General features: G+C 42.8%; 1 protein-coding gene across 1 annotated transcript in view; it reads left to right on the top strand.

Annotated features, from left to right (window-relative positions):
- ANTXR1 (ANTXR cell adhesion molecule 1) overlaps positions 1-18,127 on the top strand; it is a 115,503-nt gene that overhangs the window by 1,804 nt on the left and 95,572 nt on the right. The window contains exons 2-3 of the mRNA XM_070765914.1: positions 11,984-12,055; positions 15,362-15,433. Coding sequence (XP_070622015.1) covers positions 11,984-12,055; positions 15,362-15,433 — 144 coding nt within the window. The remainder of the gene's footprint in view (positions 1-11,983; positions 12,056-15,361; positions 15,434-18,127) is intronic.

Raw genomic sequence — 18,127 nt, 5'->3', positions numbered from 1 at the left:
TATTTTCCCCCTTGAGCCTGAGTCGCTGTTCCTTTGTTCTCCGTAAATCAAACGCGCATTCTTCCCCTTCCTTTCTTTTCCCCCCCCCCCCTTCTATTTTTGCTGCTTTCTGCAGCCTCCAGGAATTGCATCCAGGGAAGAAATAAACTGCTTGCTCATGTTATTTGCCCCGCAACTGACACGATGCATTGTGTTTGCATAAGAGTTCTGGGGCTGCAATCTGAAATATTGGCCAGATGCTTTGGAGAACGAAGCAACAACCACAGAGCCTTGGCGAAATTAACAGTGCCTGACATGTCACAACAAAACTAGACAAAAGATTCTGTAGAGGCTGCGTTTCCAAAGAGCCACATCCAGCATAGCCCCAAGGCTGTGAGAAGATGGTTTGGAGGGTGGAGTTAATTATCCTTCCAAAGGGCTGGATGTTGTCTTTTTTTTTTCTCCATTTCATGTCAAAAACTATCATGGAGAGCTACCAGTTTGCAAAGTCTTGCCTGTTGCACACAGGAGCCCTGAAAGAGCATCTGTGAAAGTGGCTATCTGAATTTATTTATTTTTATTGATTGATTGATTGATTGCATTTTTATGCTGCTCACTCCGAAACGGACTCCGAGCGGCTAACAACATAAATACAATACAAGTAAAAAGAGCAATTAAAAAATCAATAAAATCTACAATACCATAAAAACTACTATATCATAAAAAAAACCATGCGTACTAACAATCAATCCTAACTCCAGGCTTGCTGGAAAAACCAGGTCATGATGGTTTTCCGGAAGACCAGTAGGGAGGAGAATCTCTGGGGGTAGCTGATTCCACAAAGTTGGAGCCACCACAGAGAAGGCTCTTCCCCGAGGTCCTGCCAACCAACATCTGTGGGCTCTTACTGGCCGCAGCGATGTATGAGGAAGGAGGCGGTCCAGTAAATAGTCTGGCTCTGAGGCATTTATTTTATTTATGTGATTTGTAGGCCATGAATTCCATTTCTATGTGATTCCTCCCCCACCAAAAGGAAAGTAGGACTCAGAGAACCAGGGAATTACGCTGAGCTCCTTATCCCAAACTATGCACAAGGGGAGGCAACCCCTCCCTTAAAAGAAAACATGAGCGCTCCATAGCTGCCATCTTGACTTCTTGACCCCCATGTGATGAAGAGTCTCCTTCTTTGGGTAGATAGGATGGACGGTCAGTTGTGTTTGGGAGCCTTCACTAGCAGGTTTCAGAGGGCAGAAAGGCTTATATGAACTAGGAGTGAAGCAAAGACGGTGTTGGGCTGCCCCTTCCCAACAAACTTTCTGCATCCAAACTTTCTGCATCCAGGATGTTGGTACTATGTACGTAACCGGTTAAGTTTGGCAATATATGAAACAAACTAACAATGTATGCTTAAATGTATTGAAACACTATTGCTTTAAGAGTTAGTGTTACGGATGGCCACAAGAGGGAGCTAGAAGCGTGATTCTCTCTGCTATATCTACAGTATTATGTTCTCTGTGACTGCTGTAGTAGAAACTGTATGTTAAATACTGGTTTATGTATTTGTAAACTGAACAAGTAAGGCTGGTTTAGTGAAGGGGAGGGGGGGAAGCCTTGATACATCATGTATAATGGCAGACAAGATGGAGCATGAGGTCTTTTTCTGCTATCAATCTTCTACATTTCTATGTATCTGTGAAACCACCGTGATGTCACAGGTCTGACATCCCTCCTGTACTGTGTGTGACAGGCAGAGCTTTGATGACATCATCCTCAGTAATGGGTTGCTACCGATGTGGGAGGGGACTCTGCACCAGTAGTGGATGCCAGATTGTGCAATTTGTGCATGACCACCTTAGTGGCTATCGTTTTTCTTCAATTTTTTGTATTTTTTTGCTTCATGTGCATGCTCAGAAGCAAAATCTTGTGAGAGGATGTGCGTGTGTGAGATTTTTTTGCTTCTGCACATCCCCTCGCGAGATTTCAGCAGGTCCAAATGCTGGAGACGTGCATGCATAGTGCACATGTGCACACAAGACAACCAAAGCTGCGCATGTAGCACACCAGTAGCAGCAGTAATAGCAGTCTGCCCTGATCATCATGGCTGCCATTTTGACTTTTTTTGACCCTGCCTTCCCGACATGCCTGAACAGTGGCAATTACCGTATTTTTCAGCGTATGAGATGCACCTTAGTTTTTGGGGAGGAAAATAGGAAAAATAATCTGCTTACCAGGTACTCATCTAGCTAGCATCCTTAGCCAGCACATTATTTTATCCCCTCGTTAGGGCTTTAAAAAACCTTTATTCTTAGGAGAAGAGAGAAGAGAATCTTCGGAGAAAGGAGGCATACAAATCTAATAAATAATAATAATAATTCAGAGAGAGTAACAATGAAAGAGCTTGCAAGCCAGTAAGAGCGGGAACATCATTAGCACCTGGAAAGAAACATTTGGAGCAATTAGAGCAATAGAAAAAACCCAAGACTTAGGGCTTGGAAAACATTCTTCACAGGGAGTAACTGTCAAAGAGCTTGCAAGCCAGCAAGAGCTGGGAGCCATCGTTAGCACCTGGTTAGGGCTGGAAAGAAACTTATTTGGAGCAAGTTAGAGCAATGAAAAAAACCCTGCGAAGACTTGGGGCTTGGAAAACATTCTTTGCAGAGAGTAACAATGAAAGAGCCTGCAAGGGAAGAGCTGGGAAGATGGTTAGCACCTACGGTAGTTAGGGCTGGGGAAAAAAGCTTAAAAAAACCCCCCCTTACACTACTTATCTCAGTAAATTCAGCTTTGTTTCTGAGTCTGTTCAATGCATTAAATTGTAAAAGTTATTTGAAAGGTTGGGTAGACACAGGCTAAGCTGTTACCCACCCACCCAGTTAAAAACCCCTCAAAGTCAATACAAGAGCCTAGATTTTTCAACTGGCTGGGAGAAATGGGTTGTGCAAACGGATACGTAACTGGCCTGGAAGGGAGAGAGAGCGAGTTGTGTGAAGGAGAAAAAGGCCTTTTGTTCTGCAGGGCGGCAGCAACAGCAGGAGAGTCGATTCTCGTTTCCTGCAACCGGAGTGTAAGTGTTGCCTGCAGATCGGGGGTGTTTTCCTTTCGGAGTGATGTTTCCTTCCGAGTGACAAGTTTGGTAGCTTTGCTTCTGGGAAGGCTTCCCCAACCTGGTGCCCTCCGGATGTGCGAGGCGGCATCTCCTACTCCAGTGATGGCGAACCTATGGCACGGGTGGCACGCGGAGCCACATCTGCTGGCACGCAAGCCATTTATTACTTAGATTTGTATGCCGCCCCTCTCCGAAGACTAGCTCATTGCCCTAGCTCAGCTCCAAAGTGTATGTGAGTGCTGCCCATTAGATTTTTGGCTCACATGGAGGCTATGGGAGGGCATTTTTTGCCTAGAGAGGGTCTCCAGGGGAATGGGAGAGGGCATTGATGATACCTGCAGATATTTTTAGGACCCGCCAAGCTACCTATATGGAACACTTAGGAAGATCAGAAGAAGCTGAAATGGATGGATGTCAGGCCAGCATCTTCTCTGTTGTCACTCCCAAACAATCACTTCTTGGCCACTGGGAAGTATAGGGTAGCAGGCAGTCCCATAGGTCGTCTGGTCCTCAGGATTTTAAAGATGATAACCAACATCTTGAATTACGTCCGGAGACCGACTGGTAGCCAATGCAGCTCACAGAAAGTTGGAGTAATACGGGTGTACCTCAGTACCTCCACCATGGTGTACCATATTTCCTCCACCTGCTGGTTCCAAAGCGAAGTACGTAGGTGTGGAACTCAGGTGGCACAGGTGAAGCTCCACAGATTCTTTGTGGAGTAAGCTCCATAACGCACAGCCTTCAGCTGCGAAGCGTGGCCCACAAACCACAATAGAAGGCATGAAGCCCCAAACTAAACACACAGACGAAGCCAGAGACCTGAGAGATTGGTTGAAGGGGTTGGAGGCTGATGGTGGAGGGAAGAAAACCACAGATAAACAGGGATGGCTTTCACAGAAGGAGGCGCATAATGCTTTTTCCCAGCCAGTGCACCAAATGCTTCTCTGTCTTTGGGGGAATTGAACAAAACTAAAATGTTGTAATATTTCACAGTTACAGGCTTCCCAGTGGTTGTTTTTCCCGTGATGAGTGTTAACAAGTATTTGCATTTTTCTTTTGGCTAAAGATGCCTGAGATGAGCCTCCTTTCTCCAAGCCCATCCCTTAACCAAGACTCTGGCAGGGAGGCCCTGCCTGGCTGTCTCAGCTCATTTGGGTTGGCCCCCTAAGAGCTGCCAGTTGGGCCTGGTAGTGAAGGCTCATCTTCCCTGAAATAGTTCCGAGCTGTCCTGAGATTCTACGCTGGATTATATTTGGGGACACCAAGGTTCAGAAGAACAGCATGGGATGGCATGGCATAGAATAGCGTAGTGTAGTGTAGCGTAGCGTAGAATAGAATAGAATAGAATGGAATGGAATGGAATGGATTGGAATGGAATGGAATAGAAGAATGGAATGGAATAGAATAGAATAGAATAGAATGAAAGGAATAGAATAGAATAGAATAGAATGAAAGGAATGGAATGGAATAGAAAAATGGAATGGAATGGAATGGAATAGAATAGAAGTGACTGGTATAGTAAATTCCAAGTTTTATAGTACTCCAAATCTTTTTTTTGGTTGCTCTTCTCTGCACTCTTTCTAGGCATGACTGGACAGGGGAAACCTTTACCTATAGAATATATTGAATAACTGGTTGTCAGAGAAGCCATTCCTGCTTCAGGAGGACCACGTTTCAGGGGACTGGGTGTCTTTTGGGGAGTTTTCATCAGGAATCACTAAATAAGATCCGGTCTTGTTTGTTGACATCTCCCAATCTTTCTGCAATCTTTCAGAGATACTCTATTTCCTGTATAAGAAGCATTTACTAAATCCTCTATTTCTGGTTTAAGTGTGTTTTGTCAATGGCTTTTTGAAGTCTGCTTGAACATTCAGTTGGACTCTCAAGAGGAATAAAACAGCTTCTATTCTGGGAAGTTTGAAATGAATGCTTCTTTTGAGTTTTCCTGGGATCATCTTATTATCATGGTGCTTCATCCCCTCCCTCATCTTGTTTACTACTTAAAAAAACAAACAAACCCTGAGGTCTCGGGTCCAAAGATGGGCTACAAAAATGGTGGAAGGTCTTAAACATAAAACTTATCTGTATAGTCTAGAGGACAAAAGGGAAAGAGGGGGGACATGATCAAAGCATTTAAATGTGTTAAAGGGCTAAATAAGGGTCAGGAGGAAAGTGTTTTTAATAGGAAAGTGAATACAAGAACAAGGGGACACAATCTGTGATGAGTTGGGGGAAAGATCAGAAGCAACATGATAAAATATTATTTGATTGAAAGAGGAGTAGATGCTTGGAATAAACTTCCATCAGACGTGGTTGGTCAATCCACAGTAACTGAATTGAAACATGCCTGGGGATAAACATGGATCCACACAGGAAATAGTAGAAGGGCAGACTAGATGGACCAGGAGGTCTTTCTCTGCCATCTATGTTTCTATGTTTCTTTCTCAGTTAGGCATTGAGAAAAGAAAGCAGTGTGAAATAGCAATAGCCATTTAGACTTATATACCGCTTCACAGTGCTTTCCAGCCCTCTCTAAGCGGTTTACAGAATCAGCCTCTTGCCCCCAACAATCTGGATTCTCATTTTACCCCCTTGGAAGGATGGAAGGCTGAGTCAACCTTGAGCTGGTTAGGATCGAACTTTTTTTCTTTTTTTCCCCCTTCTGGGCTCTGGGTATGTTTTTCCTCTTGCAATAAATGAGGTTGAATGTGTATAATTTTAGAAGTGCTGTGCATGTGTGTGTACATACACATACAGTTTATACAGTAGATAATGTATATTTTTGTGTGCCTCTGTGTATTATGTATGTACGCATATGGCATCTATACATAGAATTAAAGAGTTTGGATGTTCAGCAATAGTAAATAGAGAGGGATATTGTATCTCTTTGGGGTGAGGAGAGGCCAGGCACCCTAAGCCTAACCCTTGATGTGAATCAAGTAGGCCACTTTTAAGCCAGTCACATGATCTTTAAGCCACCCTCTGGTCACATGATTGTCAAGCCACTCCCACTTGATCACGTGGCCAGCAAGCCACGCCCACAGTGTGTTAGTAAAAATTTTTGCAGCCCTTCAATGATTCTAACCACTGTGATATCAGGAAGGAGAAGGAGAAAGGGAATAAGAAAGGGAGGGAGGAATAGCAATAGCCCTTAGTCTTATATACCACTTCATAGGGCTTTTACAGCCTTCTCTAACCCTAACCCTAACCCACCTTGGAAGGATGGAAGGCTGAGTCAACCCTGAACCTACTGAGATTCGATCTGCCAAACTGCTGGCAGCTGGTGATCAGCAGCAGTAGCTTGCAGTACTGCGCTCTAACCACTGCACCACCAAGGCTCTTGTTAAGTGGGTCGTACATGGAGGATTATCTGTCTTACTTACTGTTCTGTCTGGGTGCCCCCAGACTTCAACACCAACTGGAAAAAGCAGCCAGACACGCTGGTAAAAGCAAAAGCACTTTATAGTTTGAAAAACAAACACAGAGAAAAACCTGTTCTTCCCAACAGGCAGGCTATGAGGCTTCACAGCAGAGTCCTGATGGCTAGACAATACAGCAGACTTCTTGCTGGCACACCCACCACTGTAGAGAATAAGACCCACGCCTTTTCCCCCCAAGGTTTCAGTATTCAAAGTCACAAACCAGAATTCCAAGACGCCAAAGATCACAGCCAGGTCCCAGGACTCCCAAAGATAATACTGTACTCCACAAGCCAGGAAGGGTGGGTCTGCCTTTTCAGCCTTTCCAGAGAGCACCACACCCAAACCCAGCTGTTGCCTCTTTAGTGCTGAAAGTACCTGGCTAATTGTCCCCTTCGTTGTGTTGCTCTTCTCTGCCGGAGATCGATGATTGCTTGTGCATTTTCATCAAAGGAATCCAGGCTGCTTGCTGGGGAGAGCTCTCTCTCGGGGGACTCTGGCTGTCCTCCCTCTCCCTCAGCCTGAGATTCCTCCTCCCCGTCTGCCTGAACCTCCTGTTCCTCATCCTCCCCCTCTGAGCAGGAAGCCGGCAGAGGATCAGCCGTTCCCTAAGGGGCCTCAGACGGAATCACAACACTTACTATCCCAATTCTGCGGAAGAGTGGAAGCACATTAGCTAACTCTCCCCCTCCGTCAATTTCCTAATTTCAGTGCAAATGTCAATGGAATTAGCTTTGGATGTCATGGGCCTCAGGGCTGGGAGTCTGTTTTTTTCTTGCCTTCCCCATGCAGGAAATGTGTTTAACTTTAATTTATTCATAGTATTTACAGATTGCTTTGCAGACCCAAAAAGAAAAAAAAAAGAAAAATGTGGTGCTTTGCAAAAGCAGTCACAGTGAAAATAGCGCCGTCAAGTCGTCTCAATAAAACCACCGGTTTCATTTTTTTAAAAAAAATTAACAGAATTTTAATTGATTTTTTTTTACCATCGGTTTCATTTAAAGAGCGATTAAAGCAGCTGATGCAAAGGCCAACAGAGCAATCGAAAGCCAGGAAAGGATAAATCACATCCTTCAAAATGCAATCTTGGTTTATGCAAACTCTCAATTCCCGGATCGTTTTGAAAATGTTTAATAATCCCTTTAGCTCTGGCAATCTTTTTTTCTTTCTCTCTCTTCTTTTGGGGCGCAAATCTTTGGGTTTCTCGAGTTCTTCACTCAATCTACGCACAATACCCAGAAGGGAGAACGGTCTTCCTCCAAATAATTTCCTCCCATCCTCCACATCTTTTCCTTGCTGGCATGCAACCTGGGGTGGAGAGGGGAGCATTTTTCTGTGTGAGGCTTTGTGTGGGAAGATCTCGCGGAAAAAAGAGCTGTAATTTTAGACGTTTGGATCCTTGTTCCAAGCGGAGAGGGAAAAATAAAAAAAAAACTCTTCAAGATGTATTTATGTGGCGAATTCAAGAAGTGGCGTGTGAATGTTAATTGGGTTTTGGAATAAATTTAAAAATTTGGGATTAGTAATTATATATTATGAAGAGGGAGATGGAATTTTGTTTGTTTCTACAGTGGGGAAATAAATATTTAGTTAGATGCCAATTGTGTAAATAAATACACTGCTCAAAAAAATAAAATAAAGGGAACGGTCAAAGAACACATCCTAGATCTGAATGAATGAAATATTCTCATTGAATCCTTTGTTCTGTACAAAGTTTAATGTGCACAACAGCAGGTGAAATTGATTGTCCATCAGTGTTGCTTCCTAAATGGACAGTTTGATTTCACAGAAGTTGAAAACAACTTACAACATTTTTTTAGCAGTATAAAAACAATTTGCAAATAAATTTGTTCCAAATCAGACAATGTGATTTTCTGGATGTGTTTTTTTTTTCATTTTGTCTCTCATAGTTATTATTATTATTTATTAGATTTGCATGCCGCCCCTCTCCGAAGACTTGTTGTGAGTTGAGAGTTTGTCTTCCTATGATGTCAATTACAGGCCTCTCTCATCTTTTTAAGTGGGAGAACTTGCACAATTGGTGTCTGACTAAATACTCCCCCCCCCCTGTATTTGTTTTTAGTTTTTAACAATAGATAAGTTATATAGGTTTTTTTAGTAATTTTAGAAAAATGTTAGAAATATTGTTTGCATTAAGCATTTGAAGGAACATCAATGATGAAATTTAATTAGAAGATAATTGGTGTAGCTGCATGACAAAATTAGAAAGTTTGCAGTGAGGAAAAATGAAAATTTAATTGTAATTATTAATTATAATTAATTATACCAACATTATATAGGTGTGAACTAAGTATTTTTGTGATTATACATAACTGACTAACGCAATACTGTATTGCATTTTATTGTATTGGAAACAGAAGGTTTATTGTATTGTATGAATGTAGGTGGGGAAAAAGAAAATTAAAAAAAATTACCTCCCCCAAAAGAAGTGACGTGTAACTTTAAAACCACCCAGGATCCAAATCTCTTGGGTCTGATGCAGGCTTCCTGCCTCTTGCTAAAAGCCATGGAAAACCAATCAAGCTTTTCGTAGCTTCTCAGCTGCATCTCTGCAAAGGAAGCAAACTGTGGAAACTTTCTCAGAGCGTCTCCTAGCGCAGTGACATCTCAAAGGCAGGGCAGCCACTGGAGTTGGTCAAGAAAAGTCGTCTTGGCTTCTTTTAAAATGTTCCTGCACACATCTTGCTCACAAGCTAAGATCTGGGCAAGCTGGATTTCTGGGGTTTGAGGACAGCAGTTTCCAAAGAGGGAATAAAGAAGTGGGTTTTTTTTTTACTAAAATGCACACATTCATAAACCTAATGTGATTTATTGTAAAAAAAAATGATGTAATGTAAAAGATACCGAATTGCAAGAAAAAAAGGTTTTTATTTGAACACATATAATGCACAAAGCCTTTGGGGCAAAGTTTTGCAAGAGCTAAATTTGTTTATTAATAAAAAGAAATGAGTATAAAATTAGAAATTGAGAGAAACTTAAATTGCTCTGTTCCCACCCATTTGCAAATGCAGCTTATCATTCCTGCTTATTTAGTTGACCCAAAATAATTTGCTATCTGTCTTTTTCTGCAATCTGTATCAGAATGGAACAGAACAGAACAGAATAGAATATGTAATAGAAAAGAACAGGACAGAACAAAATAGAATAGAATAGATGGAAAGGACCTTGGAGGTCTTCTAGTCCAACCCCTCCTCAAGAGGGAGATCATACACCATCCCAGTCAAATGGCTTCCGGTGTCTTCTTAAAACCCTCCAGTGATGGAGCACCCACAACTTCTGGTGGCAAGCTGTTCCACTGGTCAATTGTTCTCACCGTTAGGAAGTCTCTCTTTAATCCCAGGCTGCTTCACTCCTTGATTAGACCTGATGCTGTTGCACACCCCACAGTGTCCTTGCATCAGTTTTGCAGATTACACAATTCCCTTCGCTTGCTGCTTCTGGCCCCTTTTCCTGGGATGCTTGTGGACAGGAAAGAAAAAAGAGGGGAATTATTGCTTTCCTCAGCAAACCCCCTTCCTGGGTGTGGATGCATCCGAGTGAGCTGCCTTCAAATCTAAGAGGGGTTTTTATTCCCAAGCCGGTTTGGGCTTTGAGTTAGCTCTACAAAGCAGGAGAGCAAACTGTGGTTTAATCCTCCAACTATTTCTTCGGCACATGAGGAACGTCAGAGTTTAATTTCCCTGCAGAGATCTTGCAAACACCATTTGGATAAGCAGAGCTTTATTTGCCAAGGATACTCAGTGGATGAGTCAGAGTACAGAAATCTGGCCACATTCACTCTTGTTAATAGCAGGGGTGGGTTCTAACTTACCTCGCTGATGGTTCGCTCCCCCCTTGCGCTGCTTGGGCGGGCATGGGTGCTGGAAAAAAATCTGGACACCCACCCCCCTGCAAAAAAGGCTGAAAACAAGGTGGCGGTGCACGGCCAGCGCTGCACACGCTCAGAAGAATTTTTTTTAAAAAACGTGGTTGGACTAGATGACCTCTAAGGTGTCTCCCAATTCGATGACTTTGTTGAATGCTTTGCAGACTTTATGTACACAGGTCGTTCTTGACCTGCAACCCTTCATTTAATGACTGCTCAAAATTACAGCAGTGCTGGAAATAAATGACTTAATGACTGGACTTTGTGCTTAGAACCACCATAGCATTATGCCCCGGTCGTGGGATCCAGGTTTGAGTGCTTGGTAACCAGAATGTTTGACGATTAAGGTGTCGTAGGGGGATGTAACCTTCCCAGCTGTTTTCCGACAAGGAAAGTCCGTGGGGAAAGCTGAATGTGCTTAAAAACTGTGATTCGCTTAACAACCATTGCGAAAAAAAGTTACAAAATTGAGTGTTACTCACAGTTACAACTGCCAAATAACAGACCCTTTTATAATAATAACAACAATAATAGCAACAACAACAGAGTTGGAAGGGACCTTGGTGATCTTCTAGACCACCCCCCCTGCTTAGGCAGGAAACCCTACACTACTTCAGACAGATGGTTATCCAACATTAAAACTTCTTTAAAACTTCCAGTGTTGCGGCATCCACAACTTCTGGAGGCAAGATGTTCCACCGGTCAACTGTTCGGACTGTCAGGAAATTTCTCCTTAGTTTTAAGTTGCTTCTCTCCTTGTTTAGTTTCTACCCATTGCTTCTTGTTCTACTCTCTGGAGAATAGCTTGACTCCTTCTTCTTTGTGGCAACCCCTGAGATATTGGAACACTGCTATCATCAGTGTTCCCTCTAATTTTTTTTTTGGGGGGGGGGGCGGAAAAGTATAGTGTCTGAGCGGCAGTCCCTTCGGGACTGGGCGGCACAGAAATAATAAACAAACAAACAAACAAACAAATAAAAAACCCACCCTGTTTTGCCTCAGAGAATTTCAAAATAAAATCCTGTACTGTGTGTCTATAACAGTGAGCTCATAATAGGGCAACTCTATCAATATCAAAATGCCACTTAAATAGTTGAGCTAGTTTCAAACTAGATTTTGATTTTCTTTCTCTCTTCCTTACTCCCATTCTTTTTCTTTCTCTTTTCCTTCCTCTCTTTTTTCTATATGTTTCTCTCTCTTCCTCTCTTCCTCTCTCTCCTTCCCTCTCACTCTTTCCCTCTCGGCTTCTGGGCAGGTTTGGAAAACTCTGAGTTGATGATGATTTTTAAGTGAGCGATTGCTCACTGCTCAGCTTAGAGGGAACTATGGCTATCATGTGCCCCCTTGTCCTTCTTTTCATTAAACTAGCCATGCCCAGTTCCTGCAACCATTCTTCATATGTTTTAGCCTCCAGTGCCCTAATACTTTTTGTTGCTCTTCTCTGCACATTTTCTAGAGTCTCAACATCCTTTTTATATCATGGCGACCAAAATTGAATGCAGTTTTCCAAGTGTGGCCTCACCAAGGCCTTTTTAAAAGACCTCATAAAATGACTGAAGTCACTATTCTCTGGCCTGCTCTCTTTTCCAGATCAGGAAGCGTCCTACACCACTGGAGTGAAATCTATTACTTTGTGGAACATCTGGCTGACAAATTTATAAGGTAAGAAATTACGGCCGTCTGACAGCCTAAGATGTGGGTTGTTGTGGGCTGAGCCATCTGTCTAGGCTCTCTGCATGTTTACTCCAAAGTCATAGCATAATACTCAAGTGTGTGGACTGTGGCCTTGGTGTCTAATCGCGGTGTAGGCTACAAGAGAATCAAGTAGACGTTCTTTTCTGTATCAGCAGTAGAACCCTTCAACCTTTGGGGATCCTGTGATCCCTTGCGATTAGATCCATCGTTAAAAAGTCACAACAAAGAATGTTCTTCCTGCGTCAGCGGAGAAAGTTCAGACTGCCCCAGGAGCTGCTGATACAGTTTTACAGATGAATTATTGAGCCTTGTCATTTCTGTCTGGTTTAGTACAGCGGGAGAGGGATAGACGTCAACAGATAATTAGGACGGCAGGAAAAAAAACAGTGGCAAGCAGCCTGCCTTCCCTCAAAGACCTGTGGATTGCACAGGTCAGAAACAAGGGCTGAGAAAATATCTACAGATCCCTCAATTCCTGTCTGTCTGTCTGTCTGTCTGTCTGTCTGTCTGTCTGTCTGTCTACCTAGTCAAGTACATATTGGTAATATACATAAATATAACACTGGTTATTTACATGAGATGGGTACTAATAAGAGGGAAACATTAGGACAGGGATGGTAGGCACGTTGGTGCACTTATGCACGCCCCCTACTGACCTCTTAGGAATTGGGAGAGGTCAACAGTGGACAATCGAAGGGTAAAGTTTTGGTGAGTTCTATGTATTAACCACTCGGTTGCTAAAGTCGTATTTTCTACAGTCAAGTTTGAGGCAGTTTACTTTGAGTTGTATTTATTTATTTATTTATTTATTTATTCATTCATTCATTCATTCATTCATTCATTCATTCATTCAATTTTTATGCCGCCCTTCTCCTTAGACTCAGGGCAACTTACAACATGTTAGCAATAGCACTTTTGAACAGAGCCAGCCTATTCCCCCACACTCCGGGTCCTCATTTGACCCCCCTCGGAAGGATGGAAGGCTGAGTCAACCTTGAGCCGGTGATGAGATTTGAACCGCTAATCTTCAGATCTACAGTCAGCTTCAGTGGCCTGCAGTGCAGCACTCTACCTGCTGCGCCACCCCGGCTCTTTTATCTGTTGTGTGCTCGTGCATTTTTGTGGTTGAAGCTGTAGTAGTTGTTGGCAGGAAGGACAGGTAGCAGAGGATTTATGAGCTATGCTTAGGTCGTGTTGAAGGTAATGTAAACAGTTTCAAATCCTCCCCTCAGGATGGCGCTATAGGATATTGCATGCCAAAGCAAGTAGACACAGAGACAGCTTTCCCCCCCGTCCATCATTCTGTGGAACATCTAATTCCTAGAATATTGGTTTATGTCTATTTGCCCATCTTGTATGGATGTAAGATATTGTAAGATATTGACAAAATTGAAGGGGTCCAAAGACGGGCTACAAGAATGGTGGAAGGTCTTAAGTATAAAACGTATCAGGAAAGACTTCATGAACTCCATCTGTATAGTCTGGAGGACAGAAGGAAAAGGGGGGACATGATCGAAACATTTAAATATATTCAAGGGTTAAATAAGGTTCAGGAGGGAAGTGTTTTTAATAGGAAAGTGAACCTAAGAACAAGGGGACACAATCTGAGATTAGTTGGGGGAAAGATCAAAAGCAACATGAGAAAATATTATTTGACTGAAAGAGTAGTAGATGCTTGGAACAAACTTTCAGCAGACGTGGTAGATAAATCCACAGGAACTGAATTGAAACATGCCTGGGATAAACATATATCCATCCTAAGATAAAATACAGGAAATAGTATAAGGGCAGAGTAGATGGACCATGAGGTCTTTTTCTGCCGTCAGACTTCTATGTTTCTATGTTTCTATGTAGCATTACTGCTATTATCCTTCTCCATTACTATCACTCTGTTGCTTTTCATGTATGCTGAGAGCTTCTGCACCAGAGACGAATTCTTTATTTGTCCAATAAAGAATCTCCTCTCCTCTCCTCTTTATTTTTTCTTCTCTTCTCTTCTATTCATTTTCCCTCGTCTTGACTTAGGTTTTCCCTCTTAAAACCAGGTTGTTCCTTTGATTCTCAGTGACATTGTAGCGGAGGGAAATTTATTGAGCAATTTCAAAAGAATTGAGAAAAACACAGAGTTTGTTTTGCTTTTTTGTTGTTGTTATTGTCTTGAACTGGATTTCCTCTTAACTGAAGAAAGGGAACACAAGTTTCGAAGAATTCCGAACAGTTTGTTTCCCTGTGTGTTTTTGTGAGCACAAACTCCAGGAACTGATCAGAATCTGATATATTGCTTTCAAGGAGTCTAGCATTTCTAGAGGAAGAAAATTGCCCCACTCTGAGTCTTAAGGTCTGCTTCTAAACCTAGTCAGCAATGAAATATTGTCACGAAAGGATCCATGATAGGAAAGTTGTGATTTGGTGAAAGGTGGAGATTTGTTCAAGGTTGCCAACTACTTTTGTCAATCTCCTTGATTTGTCTTTTTTTGTTGTTGCTGCTGCTGCTGTTGAAATGGAATAAAACCCCTTATTAAGTACTGTAAATGAATCCCTGGCTCTGCTCGGAGAAGAGCATCCAAAAAATGATCCAGAGCTTAATTTATATTTGTAGAAGAGGCGTGCCTTCGGGATGATGTAAGGAATGGATCGCTTTCTACCAGCAGCGCCAAATATATATATATATATATATATACAATCTGCACAGACAGCCACACATGGAATGAACACAAAGAGAGACGAGGTTTCATTTCAACAGCCACATCTTGACTTTTCTGACTACCTCTTGTGAACAGCCAGTAGAGGCACTTCACACATACATTAGGGAAGAGGAATATGGCCATGTTTTGCTGACAGAGGGAGGGAGAGAGGGAGGGAGGAAGGAATGAAAAAGAAGAGAGGGGGAAGGGAGGAAGGAAGGAAGGAAAAAGAAAGAAGAGAGATGAAGGAGGGAAGTAAGTTAATAAGGAAGGAAGGAAGGAAGGCAGGAAAGAAAGAGAAAAAGGAGATGGAGGAAGGAGAAGGGAAGGAGGGAAGGAAGAAAGGAAAGGAGAAAGGGAGGGAGGGAGGAAGGAAAGAGGGAAGGAAGGAAGGAAAAAGAAGAGAGAAAGGAAGGAGAAGAAAAGAGACAGGAAGGGCAGGAGGGAGGGAGGGAGAAAGGAAAGAAGGAGAAGAGAGGAAGGAAGTGAGGAGGTTAGGAAAGAAGGGAGGAAGGAAGGAAAAAGAAGAGAAAAAGGAAGGAGAAAAAAAGAGAGGAAGGAAGGTCCTCACTTTGCTATCTTTCTGCAGCTCCCAATTGAGAATGTCCTTCATTGTCTTCTCCAATCAAGGCTCAACCCTCATGCACCTGACGGAAGACAGGTAAGAAGAAAGTGGAGTATTGGAACCGCCATCCTAGATGTTACTCCGCTCACAAATGTTGATGGGTAGCAAGCATGGCCAACGTATTAAACAGGCTTGGGGTCCCCATCTCTTAAGGATCGCCCCTTTCAGACCCCCCAAATGATCCCTGGGATACATTCGGAGGGCGTTGAGGAGGAATTGGGCTTTTACAGCCAAATGTTGAAAGTAAAATATGGGGCCAAGATTGCTGTTGTTTTTTAAAAATGTTGTACAACTCTTTCACCCAGGGAGGAATTTTGATTTATCAGTGGCTGGGCTTGTATTCAGCCAAAACAATACTTTGCTATTTTTAAGAGCAGCGACAACTGCTAGTCTGTTGCAGAACTTTCATAGGAATCCAGGAAAAGCAGAGACCTTGAGACTGAGCTGTGCTCCCACATCTTGGGAAGGAGGGGAAAAAATAGGTTCAAAGCTAAATGTAAGATAAAGGGGAAAGACCGCAGGTGAAGGGTGTGGGTGTGTGTGTCTATCAGCTTTGCAGCTCTGTAACCCGGTTCATGCTGTGTGCTAAGCCAGTGTTTCTCCACCGTAGCATCTTTTAAGATAATCTGGACTTCAACGTCCAGAATTCTCTAGCCCAGGGGTAGGCAAAGTTGGCTCTTCTGTGACATGTGGACTTCAACTCCCAGAATTCCTGAGCTAGCATGATTGGCTCAGGAATTCTGGGAGTTGAAGTTCACAAGTCATAGAAGAACCAACTTTACCTACCGCTGCTCTAGCCAGAATGCTGGCCGTTGAAATTCACATATCTTAATGTTTCTGTGGTTGAGATAAAGGGAAAGTTTTCCCCTGTCCAGTTGTGTCTAAGGCATGGGGCTCATCTCCGTTTCCTGGCCAAGGGAGCCAGCATTGTCTGATGACAGTTTCCATGATCATGTGGCCACCATGACTGTACACCAAGGTACACAGAATGCTGTTACCTTCCCACCGAAGTGGTAGCTATTTACTTACTCGCAGTTTGCAGATGACACCAAACTGGCAGGAATAGCCAACCCTCTGGAAGATAGGCTCAAGATACAGAAGGATCTTGACAAACTTGAACAATGGGCGCTGTCTAACAAAATGAAATTCAAGGGTGAACAAAGCCAGGTTTGACTCGAGAAACAAAAGGCACAGATACAGTAAATGTGGTACATTGCTCAACAGTAGCAACTGTGAGAGGGATCTTGAAGTAATTGTGGACAACCATTAAAATCGAAGCCAGCCGTGGGCAGCAGCTGCCAAAAAAGCCAACACAATTCTAGGCTGCATCAACAGAGGGACAGAATCAAGATCACGTGAAGGGTTAATACCACTTTATAAGGCCTTGGTAAGGCCACACTTGGAATCCTGCATTCGGTTTTGGTCACCACAATGCAAAAAGGATGTTGAGACTCTAGAAAAAGTGCAGAGAAGAGCAACAAATAGGATTAGGGGACTGGAAGCTAAAACAGTCCGCGGAGAGGGGCGGCATACAAATCTAAATAATAAATAAATAAATAAATAATAAAACATATGAAGGACGGTTGCAGGAACTGGGCATGGCTAGTTTGTTGAAAAGAAGGACCAGGGGAGACATGATAGCAGCCGTCCAGTATCTCAAGGGTTGCCACAAAGAAGAAGGAGTCCAGCTATTCTCCAAAGCATCTGAGGGTAGAACATGAAGCAATGGGGGGAAACTAAACAAGGAGGGAAGCAACTTACAACTAAGGAGGAATTTCCTGACAGTGAAAACAATTCATCAATGGAACAGCTTGCCTCTAGACATTGTGAATGTTCCAACACTGGAAGTTTTTAAGAAGAGATTGGATAATCATTTGTCTGAAATGCTATAGGGTTTCCTGCCTCAGCAGGGGGTTGGACTAGAAGACCTCCAAGGTCCCTTCCAACTCTTGTTATTCTATTCCATTCTGTTTCTTACAACTTGTTAAACCTGGGGCTGTAACACACACTTGCGGTCCTAACAGAAGATACCTGCCCAAACAAATCAGCCATCAATTATCCTTTTTAGACTAGCCTTGTGTGCTATACCGACTTCACAAGGAAGAGTTGCTGATATATCTTGTGTCAGGTCTCGGTGTGGCTTGAAATTAATCCTGATAAAGTGCTTCAAAGGTATGCAGGGACTGTGAAATCTGCTCTAGACAGATAGGCAGGCATGCAGGCAGATGAAAGGGAGAGGGATGAATATTCTACAGTTTTCCTCCTTGAATATAATGATGGTGGATGGGTGGATAGAAAGAGAAAGAAAGAAAGAAAGAAAGAAAGAAAGAAAGAAAGAAAGAGGGGAGAGAGGTAAATATTCTACATTTTTCCTCCCTAAATACAATGCCTTGCATTTGTCTCTGTTACAGTATAGATTCTTATAATTTAGGGTCCCATCCTTTAGTGCAGTATTATTAGAAGAATAAGAGAAGAAGGAGGGGGGAGGGAGGGGGGAGGAAAGGCAGACGTAGGCAAACCTGACACCTCTTCACTTGTTGGGAACTGCAACAGATGGACCCAAATCAGATTTTTCCCATGTGTGTTTCTGCAGATATAGAACAGAACAGAATTCTCCATGGGCCGAGTGTGATTGGACACACAAGGAATTTGTCTTTGGTGCAGATGCTCTCAGATAAAAAGACAAGACCATTGGTGAACGGTGACGTTTCTCAGGGCTCTGGAAATGGA

Source organism: Erythrolamprus reginae, chromosome 12 (assembly GCF_031021105.1).
Source record: "Erythrolamprus reginae isolate rEryReg1 chromosome 12, rEryReg1.hap1, whole genome shotgun sequence".
NCBI classification, from domain to species: Eukaryota; Metazoa; Chordata; class Lepidosauria; order Squamata; family Dipsadidae; genus Erythrolamprus; species Erythrolamprus reginae.
Note: the sequence above shows the minus strand (reverse complement) of the source record. Positions and strands in the feature narration are given on the sequence as shown.